This window comes from Ascidia mentula, chromosome 2 (assembly GCF_947561715.1).
Source record: "Ascidia mentula chromosome 2, kaAscMent1.1, whole genome shotgun sequence".
NCBI lineage: Eukaryota > Metazoa > Chordata > Ascidiacea > Phlebobranchia > Ascidiidae > Ascidia > Ascidia mentula.
Genome location: NC_138567.1, coordinates 16,972,732 through 16,984,837, shown reverse-complemented (window position 1 = coordinate 16,984,837; position 12,106 = coordinate 16,972,732). Strand labels below are relative to the sequence as shown.

The 12,106-nt window shown below is 41.7% G+C and overlaps 1 protein-coding gene across 1 annotated transcript; it reads right to left on the bottom strand.

Annotated features, from left to right (window-relative positions):
• Nucleotides 1-2,081: 2,081 nt before the first annotated feature.
• Nucleotides 2,082-6,533, bottom strand: LOC145890260 (uncharacterized). The gene is made up of 3 exons (XM_082981279.1): nt 6,218-6,533; nt 5,484-5,989; nt 2,082-2,247 (listed from the first exon to the last, which is right to left on the bottom strand). Exons 1-3 carry the CDS (start codon nt 6,531-6,533, stop codon nt 2,224-2,226), a joined length of 846 nt encoding a protein of 281 aa, XP_082837405.1. The 3' UTR covers nt 2,082-2,223.
• Nucleotides 6,534-12,106: the final 5,573 nt, after the last annotated feature.

Here is a 12,106-nt window from a genome sequence, read left to right as displayed (position 1 = left end):
ACGGGGGACGGCTTTTGTCGGGTGCAGGTTGTGCACTGGTCGACCTCGGTCGCTCTGGACGATTGTTTGATCAATCTCTGTCGGTGGACCTTTCGGCGAACGGCATCGGCATAAGCTTCAAGTCGAAATCGGTGTTTTCGCCCTTCGCCTATTTGAGGCCACTGATTGAAAGCGTGGAATCGTTCGAGTTCTACCACTGTCAATCCCAATTTAGCTCCACTTTTCAACAAAGGCAACACCGCTTTACCGAGACTGGCGAATATTCTGCCTAAACCGTGGCCTCGTTCTGAAACGGACCCCGCTAAGAACGGCATCCCGCCGCCGGCTTGTGTAACGTAATATCTTTCGAAATCGTGAATGTCATTTTGGACGCAATAAGGAACACCGCAATGTTTCCGACAACGCGCAGTTCAAGAATATCGCAATACACGAATATGGACGAAAACGTATAACTCTCAAGCGCGCATCGTTTTCCGCTTCTGTGTCTACCCGATTCAACGACAAGGGACTCGTTGGTCGTTTCATAGCCCAGCATGCGCGCCAATTCGACCGAGAGTGTCATCTCGCACCCCTCGGGTATATTCACAGTGGTATAACGCGTCACGAAGTCGAAGACAACGAGATTTTTTACAGTTCCACCGCTGGGGGAAAATGTTCGATCTCCAAGCCACGAAGAAGCCTTCTGAAACCCCTCGACCCTTGTGATCTCAATAACGTCATCATACCGCCCACAATTTCCCTTCCCGATTTGTATTGGCCGTCGGGCAGAACAAAGGTTTCCCTGACAACTTCGTCTGCGGATCGTATCTTAATGGCGAACCACATTTCGTTAAATGTCACGTTCGCCCAACTGAGCGGATATTGAATGTCGCTCAGAGCGATCTCCTTTATCGCCCCTGATCGAGGTGGATCGCTTTCGGAAGCTTGGTCGTGTAATTCGTCGTCGTGTTCTGGGGGTAATACTGTAAACTGCTGTTGCTCGGAAGCGTTATGAAAAACATGTTTCTTTTGCAAAGTGGGTGCCGGCCAAAGATAACCCACGCCGCTCGCGAGTAAAGCCGTCCAAAGATTCGGATTCGAATTCACGAGACTGGCGGCCACCACGACGAACACGAGAATGACTTGGGTGAAAAATACAACTTCTGCGCGGGGTAAGATTCGACCGCACCAAATCCAATCGCTTTTTGGCGTCATCGAAATGTCAGCGGGTCGGTAAATGTACAACGTCCTTCGCGTTTACCCAGGAATTAAAACTTTCAGGGTAATTTGACCATTTTATAAGCAGCTCTTTCATCCCACGCCTTTTTCGTTTTCCCAATACCTTCTCGACTGTGAAAAGATTTTTTTCCACGTTTTGTAATTCCTGTTCGTAAAAGGAGCCGCTTATTAGCTCCTCGATCAGGGTATAGGTGTGGAGGTTTGTCCGACGGCGAGCGTTGACAAAGAAAACCTCGTCAGACCAGTTTGGCAGATATCCTTTTTTGAACGTTCGACGAGTGACGGCGATTCGCACCATGGCCCCCACCGCGAATTTCCACTCCTTGGCCAGTCGCGGAGGATCGCCGTATAAGTTTCCCAAACTAACTCCTGGTTCGCTGCACTCACCGACGCCGGGCTCGTTCGAATGCTCCTGTGGAAGGAATTGTTATATCTCTCGACGAAGTCCTTCAGCACGTCGATGTACTTCATTTCGCCCTTGTGCGTAAAATACTGCCACATGCGCTGTTTTAAGGTACGATTAAAACGTTCTACGACCGAAGCCTTGGTTTCAAATCAAATCAAATCATGTTTATTTTTGCGAGAAAAGCAACTACGCGACGAACAAAAAACAAGGAAATGAAATGGCATGGGCACCGATAAAACCATAAAGGTTATCGAGTCAGGCGCCCATGTAAAGGTGATTTCCTCACGGAGAATCACCGTCTGCCGTAGGATCGCAGCCAGTCGCACTGGGAGGTGATGGGTTGCGACAAGCTGCATGTGACGAAAAGGTGGCCACCCGGCCGTGCTGGCCAAAGCAAAACCCATCGAAACGCAAACGCCAACTCGGTTCTTAGAACGTTTCCTTTGATCCACATCGACAGACCTTAACGTCCCGAGGACAGTCCAAACGTGGTGGTTTTGGTTGGAGATGGTCAGGATCGTATGGAGGTTGCGCTTGTTGAATCATCGTAGGTCTTGCTGATGATCAATCGCACGTTATGATGTTGGTGTGCAGCGCTCCTAGGTCTGAAACAACAACGGATCCTACGGCAGTAAATTGTTCATTTAGGCGTAGAGTGTACAGTGGAATATACATAAAAACACAAATAAAAACACCATAAAAAAAAGACAGAAGAAACGCAATAAACGACAGGAGGACTACAAGAAAAAAGGGGAAAACGGACTGCTAACAGGGTGGATGAAAAAGGAAGTTAATACTGAGATGTGAAATATTGGCGGATTTTTTTTTTAAATGATGGACGGGAGAGCGATCTAATGGAAGGGTTTATTTCCTCCCATATCTGTGGGCCCCTATGTTTTAGCATACGTAAGCCGAAGGTGGTGTTAACTCTTGGGTGAAATAAGTTCTTTTGCGATGCATTTCTTGTGAAATGATCGTGCACTGTGCCTACTAACGAAAATAAGGAGTTGTAGGAGGCCGGTAGATTGCCGGTATGGAAATCGTGCATTACTTTGGCCAGTTCGAGTTTGTAAATGTCTCTAATTTTTGTGAGATCTAATTTCTTGTATAATGGCGTGACGTGGCTTTGAAAGGAACTAAAGGTTATGGAGCGGAGTATATTATTATGAATAGTGTTGAGTTTTTTCAGTGAGAGTGCCGATCCTCCACCCCAAGCACCGATAGCGTACTGAATATGGGAATATACAAATGAATAGTAAACGTTTCTCAAAGTTTTAACGTCAAGATAATTTCGCAACTGAAAAAAAGTGCCGCATGCTTGTGACAATTTCTTTTCTAAATAATGAATGTGAGTTGTCCAGGTTAGTTTGTCATCAATGTATACACCGAGGTACTTAATATTATCTGATCGCAAAAGTTTTTCATGACCGATGGTGACGGTGAAATTGCCAGTGCTTGAGGTGGAAGGGGAAAACAATAGGAACTTTGTTTTCCGAATGTTGAGAGAAAGTCGATTGTGCCTTAACCAGTTGTCAACATTTGTGAGTTGTTCGTTAACACGGGATTGTAAGTCAATAAGTGAAGGGGAGGTCATTGAAAGAACCGTGTCGTCAGCAAACAATTTGGTTGTAAAAGAGGATACTTGCGGAAGGTCATTGATGTACAATAAAAAAAGTAAAGGAGCTAATGGCGAACCCTGTGGGCAACCGCATGTTATGGGTTTAATATCCGACACAGAATTTCCTATTCTAGTGCATTGACTTCTACCTACAAGGTAACTGTGGATTAAGTGTAGGGTATTTCCCCTAATTCCATACCGGCGCTCTAACTTTTCCAACAACTTCTCGTGATTTACGGTGTCGAATGCCTTAGACAGGTCTAGAAAAATGGCGCATGTAAACTGTTTATTGTCGAAAGATTCTAGCAGCTTCTCGTAAATGTCGTAAATGGCGAGTGACGTGGAATGTTTACTTCTAAATCCGTATTGATGCTGTGAAATTAACTTACTTTTTTCAAGGTAGTTATATAGGCGGCTGTGAATAATTTTTTCAAAAATTTTTGCAAAAGGGGACAATAATGATATTGGCCTGTAATTAGTGCACTCACTCACAGAACCATTTTTGTGTATGGGAATTACTTCTGCCGACTTAAGAACTACGGGATATTGTCCATTACGAATACACCAGTTATACACCTCCGACAGGAAGGGTGAAATTATGTATTTAACTAGCTTAATGAACCTAATGGGGATATCATGAGATGGTACCGATTTTGTTGCATCTAAAAGGGATATATACATTTCTATCTCGTCTGGTGTTGTTTCATAGAAGAAGAAGGATGAAGACACATTGCCACTTAAAGCAACAGCTGGGAGGGGTTTATCTGGAGACGGTATGGAGAGTGCAATGCTATTTCCTATGCTGGCAAAGAAGGAATTAAAAGTGTTCGATATAATTAAAGGGTCATGTGACATATTTCCATGGTTTGTTCTTACAACAGTGGGTTTATGGGGTTTGGACTGTTTACGCTGCAATATACTGTTGATTATTTTCCATATTCCAGCAATGTCTTTTTCACTACCTTTTAGTTTTTTCTTGTAAAAAATGATTTTCGCTTGTTTCATTACATGGTTCAAACGGTTTCTGTATGCCTTATATTGGTTGTATTTGCTAATACTGGAAAAATGTGATTTGCATAACATGTGAAAAAGTCTATTTTTTTTCTTAATGGAAGTGTATATTGCTTTGCTTATCCATGGTTTCTGTGCTAGTTTCCTTCTTCTTCTGGACAGGTGGGATAGTGGTGCATGATGTTGTAAAATGGAAATAAAGTTTTGGACAAAATGAGTAAATTGATCAATAGGGTTTTGGTTGGAATGAGTTAAGCTTTCGATCAGAAAGTTTATGTCTTGCATTAGGTTTGGGGCAGAAAAATGTTGCATATCTCTAACAAGTATTTTCTCTAGTGGTTTACTGAGGGCTACTGTGTGGAGTATGATAAATATTCCAAGATGGTCAGATATGTCTGTTGTAATAATACCAGATTTAAACTTTACATTGGAATTAGTAGAGAAAAAATTATCAATTAGAGTTGCACTGTGGGGAGTTATCCTGGTAGGTTGGCATATCAGAGGTGTATAACTGTATGAGGCAAGGGTATCTATGAAATTGCGCACTGAGTCAGAACTGTTATGTTTCATCAAATCAATGTTAAAATCACCACCAATATAAACTGGAATATTATGTTTATTAAGATCATGTAAGGTTTGGGAAAGTGCATCTTGGAATGAGTCATGAGAGTATGTGGGATGTCTGTATATTACACCAAGGACAATTTGTTGTTTCTTAAGTGATAATTCAACCCATAAGTTTTCACTATCTTGACAAAGGAGTGTGATGTCATGCCTTATGTGAAAAGAAAGTGACTGTTTAATGTACATTCCTACACCACCCGCATTAGAAACTGTGTCAATGTGGCAAAATTCATACCCTTCAATATCTGTGGTGTAAATAACACTATGCTTCATTCTCGTTTCGGTTATCATTATTATATCAGGAATTTTAGACATATTTGATATCCAATTCTCTAAATCATCTTTGTGTTTTTTTTCAACTGCAAATGTTAATGTGGATAATATATAGATCATTCTCCAACATATTTCTCAGTGTCATATCCAGTGATGCATGATCATAGTACTGTGAGTGAGTGTGTTCATTACTAGCCAAAAAACATAGGTCTGGGGACTTAGTTTTAAACTGGGCCATCATGAGGAGGTATTACTAATATTGAAATCTTTGACACAAAATATATAATAAACATACAACTACATAAGTAAATATTATAGAATTTTGTGACGTACCAAATCATTGTCATTGCGAATGACAATGACATTGCTCTCTTCATCCTTCTTTAAATAAGTTGTTCCATTCCGAGTCCAGATGTGGTGGAAGTGGTGCTCCCGTTTGTACCGGAGACAGGTGTTAAATCTGTCCCGGTTCCTCTTTGTCAAGCTCTCATTGACAAAAATCTGCTTCTCTGGAGCCACACCTCGGTTGACCGCCTTTAGTTTATGCCTGTTGAAGTAAATGGCATCCCGCAGTTTCCTATTTATAAATTTAGCAATGATTACTGGCCTTGGGTGATCTTTTGACGGTCTTCGCAGTCGATGGGATATGCTGATGTCATGTTTTGTAACAGTGACATCCAGCTTCCTCGCGACAGAGATGACCAGGTCGTCGGTGCTCTCCTCATCTGAGTAGGGAAGGCCTTTAAACTCCAGGCATGGCCGACGGCCATACTGCTCCAAATCATTAATTTCGTCGTTAAAGGTTGTAAAAAACTCAATGTTGTGTTTTCGCAACCAATCTTGAAATTGTTTATTGACAAACTCCTTGCCACGATCCGTGTGCAGTTTTTTTGGTCTATGTGTGGTGCTTTCAAAGATCACCTCGAACGCACGGATAAGAGCGACACCTGATCAACGGGCGTTGATCGCGAGGTATATTTGTCCTGGAGGGACTTTAAAATGCTCGGATCCACGAGGGCAAGTTTTTGTACACCTTCCATCTCACTTTCCGCCGGTTAAGAGTTTACCGAGGACTGGAATTACCGATCCTATGAGAGGGCTAATCAACGCGGAAAGAAAGCCACCTCGTTTGATAATTCGACGTTTTTTGGCTAGCGACACCGACTTTTTTCTCAACTCGCGAATCCCCTTTTTATATCTGCAAAGTTTGACGCGTTGGGCGCGAGTCATCGGTACGTTCCCCTTTAAGACGTTATACGCACACTCGCAAATGCACTGAATTAACTGTCGGTCGCCGGCATTTATAATCGTGCGAACCAGCTTCGGTTTTGCCGACGCCTGAGTGAGGAGAGTCGGAGCTTGGTCGCAGACGTGACTTGACATGTTACACCTTTTTCGGAACGTACACAATCTGAGTTTCCCCGCGAAACACGTTGGTCCGCATGTGATATTGCTCAGGTGCTGACTGTTTAAAGTCCAAGACTAAATAACCGTGCGGCCTGCTTGTCGCGTCCCTATATGATTCCTGCAGGGCTCTTCCGCGTCCAGGTTGGAGTTGCTTGGCGAGGTGACCGATTTGCGACGCGTCTCTGGGATATTTAAAAACGACTAGATAATGTGCATTTAAACTAATGGTCCTATGGTCTTGACCTTTGTGAAATAGATTTTGCACAATATAAATTACACTAATGTTTCTGTGATGACTTCCTCTAGTAAAAATATTGGTCACGTGTTGATCGCATTCGCGCATTAAATCGTCAGGAATCTACTCGCCGCAAAGGTGCTCACAAAGTCCTCTCCTTTTTTCCGTAACAGATATTCACATCGTGGTGAATGGCGGGCGTGCTCCACCCACGGAGAGTCGTTTGTTTCCCAGTGAAACAAACCCCGCCCGCAGTAATAACATTTCACCTTGTCGTCGCGACCTGTGAAATAAAAACCGGCCTCCGCGAGCTCTGCAGGTGATGCGGTAATATGGAACGGCCACAGAAAAGATCTGAAAAGATCGCCAGCGCCGTCTTTCGTCCGTCATGCACGGCACTCGGGGTTGAAGACACGGAAATCTTTTTGCTCGTTCCACGAGCCAGGAAGGTGTTCCCATACTTTACAGCTCACCAGCGGTCAGCGTGGTCCATTCGTTGTTCGACATCGTTTGTAAGTTACCAAGAAGGCTGTGTGTCTATCTTGCAAACCGCGACTGTATTTATACACCACAACTTTGCGCCGAAAAAAAACCCTTTCCCGTTTACGCTTGAAAACAAATAACAGAACATCAATGGTCGAACAGGGAAACGCAGCATGGGTTCCGTTTCGATTCCGACACAACAATACATTCGCATAACAGAACAGAGCTCCCCCAATCACACAGTGATGGTCATAAATACACGACCCCAGCTGGAATTCGCAGCGTGGAATTGGACGTCGATCACTCTGATGTTTACGACCGGTCCTAACGTTCGCTATCCTTTGCAGCGAGAGGTCGTAAATCGGAGCACTGACTTGACCTCTCGGCGACCCGGCACAAGCACTCGGCTGCTCTGTGAGCAGCGTAGGCCTTAACTTAGCACGTGAATGGCGTAGCATCATCACTAAGGAAGGCTCATCATGATGGCTCACTAAAAGGGATTTATGACTCCCGCGACAGCTTTCACCTAGTATACTACTGATGGGTGTAGACATATTTCTGTCAACCTTCGGAATAAGTTCTCTGAAAAAGAATATGGTGAGCATCTTTACATGTGTCCTACACTTGATGGCAAAACTTGAGAATCATTACTAAGTTTGAAGTACAACTACCAAATAAATTAAACAGTCAAATAATTAGTTAAAATAAGAACATTTCTTTTTGTTACAACTCGTAGAATCAAGGCCCCTTTCTGGTCCAAACATTTAGATTAGACTTTTTGTAGAATGTTCTCCAAATCAAATCTATTACTCGAGTGGCTATAGATGTGAGAAAACTTGCACTGACCAAGAACCCATTGTAATTATTATCCAGCAGGACAATGTGGATGTCGTGAAGATCAATATTCAACTGCAGTTGGACTTGTGGAACAATGCGGATAGTTTTTATTCTCTTTGTGAAAATCACTGTTTAAGTTTGTTTCTTCAACAGAAAAAAATACACTTGTAATTTGTTAAAACAATCGCAGAAAAATGTCCACCAGGTGTCGCCCATAAGCAGTGCAGTAAAGATCCGTGTTTGGATTCCGAATGCAGAAAATTCAAAATGCAACATGCAAAGTCAGTACGTGTGGAGGTTGCCATGCCGAGTTTTATGTCGAAGAAAGATACATAAGTGTTGACGATTGTGACGATGGTTTGTTGACTATGTAAAATGAGTTTAATAAATACAAAATGTGTTTTTCGGTTTCGCCGAATGCAAGATGTACAACGACGTATGAATGTTAGTACTTGTTATAAGGTTTTTTACCATTTTAAGTTGCGTGAAAAACTGGCCAGTTTTGGTGGACAGTTGTTTCTGTGAATCGACATGCTCTGAAACTTCAACGAACTGCTCTCAGTGTACAAACGGATGCCACTGCAAAATCACGTACGATTCTGATCATCCATTTTGCTGGGCTACTTACGATGGCCACCTTCAATAAACAAAAATTGACAACAGGTTTGTGATTACAATTCATGTTTTTATAATGTATAAAGTAAACTGCGTTTCGAGGAAACCTGGGATATTGCAAATATTTTTTAAATTGCCCAACCGTTAACTATTTGGAAGTAATTTGTTCGCCAACATTCTTGAATGACTTTACTGGTTTGTGTATTTTAGAGTCAGTTAATAATTACGTGCATTTAAATTTAGATTGCATTTCCCAAAATACACCAAAGTATTACGATTTTTCTCTGTTCTTGTAACAAGGTTTATAAGGGAAACAAAAACAAGCTACCTTTTTTGATGATTTTTATAAAAAATTTAAAAGACCTCGTAGCAGAAGCTTTGTAAATGAACAATGCACAATGTGATTAGTAAATCAAAACTGGATCAAAAAACCAAAGGCCCCTGGCAGGCTGTCGATCGCACACCGTATCAATAATAATGTATTAAAATCCCAAAACAGCGATCTGTAGACAGCTCAGATCGATTTATTGAGAGAAAAATATATTTCGCCTAAAACGGCATCATCAGTTTCTCCATTTACCAAAACTGCCAAAAAGGAAAAACAGAAAGGAAAAAGTCAAGAATCTAACGCAAAAAGGTTACGCAAGCTAAAAATAAATAAAAATTAATAAAAACTTTAAAAATATTCGGGTTTCAAGCATTAACTAAAAAATAAAAAAAGTATGAATTAACTGCATGTGGTTAGACCTGTCTGTACTACTTTACTTTCAAAAAACCACTGGCGCTGACACCGAGTGAGCACACAAACATACAGAAGCAACTGAATGTAAAAACAGAACAAAAGTGGAAGGGGAATGGACGTCACGAACTGCAGACAGGTAGGCCTGTGGGCGAACAGGTGTGACCGATAAGACTCGGTGACTGATAAGACGATAAAAACAGGTTAACAACACAGGTAAAGTCATCAACCCGTTACAGCGAAAACAAGCTGTGCGCTGTGCGGGCACCATGGTAACCACGAGCCCATGGTGCCCACAACTACCTTCCTGTGTACCCCCAAAGGCAGAATAATGTTGCGTCAGCGATTAACATGTCGCGACTATGGGATATATGTGGCCTCGTGCAAAACCTGCGGAGCCCAGTATGTTGGGCAGACGAAAAACAAGTTCTCCACTCGCTGGAATGCTCACAGGTCTACTTGGTACCAGTTCGAGTGCTCGCTAGATAGCGATGCTACGGCGCTGGGTAACCACTACCTGAAGAAGCATAGCGAAACATTCCAGCAAAGACCCATATTCCCAAGTTGCTATGACGTGACGTTCGTGCAAAAACCACCTGCAGGGAGTTTGGATCTATATGAGGACTTATGGTTGCACAGAATACGGGCACAAATCAATGTGCAAACCATGGTAACACCATCATGCAAATAGTTCTTTTTGCTATTCCCCGCCCGTAGGACTATGTTTATGTTTGCGCTTGTTTTCGCTGTAATGGGTTGATGACTTTGCCTGTGTTGTTAACCTGTTTTTATCGTCTTATCAGTCACCGAGTCTTATCGGTCACACCTGTTCGCCCACAGGCCTACCTGTCTGCAGTTCGTGACGTCCATTCCCCTTCCACTTTTGTTCTGTTTTTACATTCAGTTGCTTCTGTATGTTTGTGTGCTCACTCGGTGTCAGCGCCAGTGGTTTTTTGAAAGTAAAGTAGTACAGACAGGTCTAACCACATGCAGTTAATTCATACTTTTATTATTTTTTAGTTAATGCTTGAAACCCGAATATTTTTATAGTTTTTATTAATTTTTATTTATTTTTAGCTTGCGTAACCTTTTTGCGTTAGATTCTTGACTTTTTCCTTTCTGTTTTTCCTTTTTGGCAGTTTTGGTAAATGGAGAAACTGATGATGCCGTTTTAGGCGAAATATATTTTTCTCTCAATAAATCGATCTGAGCTGTCTACAGATCGCTGTTTTGGGATTTTAATACATTATTATGAACAATGCACAGTTTTATTTGCCCAAAAACTCGCTCTTTGTTGCATGAATATTCTTATTTAGAAACGAATATATGTCGATGCAACTGTACTGGCGAAATTAGCGCAAGAAAATAACAAAATTAGAATTTTGTTGCTACAAAGAAAACACGATTTGATGCTGGTGTAACATACCAAGAGAAACAAATACTTGTATTGTGTAATGTTTTGTTTGCAGCATTGCATAATTCATCTCGCTTGCAGCATTGCACAAGCATTTGCAAGCCCCGCAACCACATGCATTGGTTATTTCGCAACTTCTGACCTAAGTGTAAACATAACCTCATAATGTATCCCAAATGATTTATCCACCGAATGTTCTCGAATATCCCACATCCTGTTTACCATATAAAATATTCTCCTCTCAGATAACACACGAGAGATCGCCTCCGGTTAGTATCCCCCCAGAATGTATCCAACAATGACTCAGAAACCAACCACCGTCCGATCATGTGAATCACCTATCCTGTATATACCGAGCCATATGCCCTATGTTTACAGTATCATGTGTGCATGTTCTTGTATTTTATTGTATCAAGCGATTCATGATATCACGCCCACATTATTGATCAATCAGCTCTCAGTAGGGAGAGTTATAAAACCCAATGTGTACTTGTACATTCATTCTACTTATTCCACTATTACACTGCTATTCTGATATTAACTGCAAATTCTCTCTGAAACGTTCGTATTGCAGAGTTTCGTAATGTACAATTTCAATGAAACTTGTAACGGATTTCAATACAATCATTATTCGGGTTATTATCTAGGATCTGGTTACTTTGCATAACGAGGTAGAAGGAGATTTTACAACTTATCCCGCGATCCCGCTATCGAGGCATTGCTAAATATGTCTGAGACAATTAGAGTTATTTACACTGCTAGGATTTGTTCCGCCTGTTACACTTTTATTGCATTGGACTAATATCTGCTTCAAAAGACGTTTTAAATATATATTGCAAAATGACGTAACCGACGTGAATTGTTTGTCAAAAAATGCGACTGCAAGTTGGTTTACTTCGAGAAAAAGCTTTACGTGTAATAAGTGCGTGGCCGACGCGTTTCTAGGGCGACTCTTTGTTAGCATTGAAGCATGACATGTTTGAGTGCGACTGGAAACAGAGCGAGTTGTTCAGAAGTACGGAACACATTGCAATGAACAGCAATATTAGTGATTAGGCCAAATACGAAAGCAAGCGATGTAGACGAAGGTTCGGATTGGCTTAAGACGATACGTTCATCTCTCCCTGCAAAAGCGAAGACCATGTAAGTACAGGTGAAAAAAGACCGTAAACGTCAACACAGGTATAATCTACACCAACGTTACGAGATTAACGAAAGCAATACAA

Bases quoted from the DNA above. Each gene is read 5' to 3' on its own strand.
- LOC145890260 (XM_082981279.1), bottom strand. From the start codon at position 6,533: ATGTCAAGTCACGTCTGCGACCAAGCTCCGACTCTCCTCACTCAGGCG. The intron at 5,990-6,217 runs GTAAACTCTTAA...AACAATTTCAAG, and splicing joins ATCGGTAATTCCAGTCCTCG to ATTGGTTGCGAAAACACAAC. The intron at 2,248-5,483 runs GTACGTCACAAA...TTACTGCCGTAG, and splicing joins TTCGCAATGACAATGATTTG to GATCCGTTGTTGTTTCAGAC.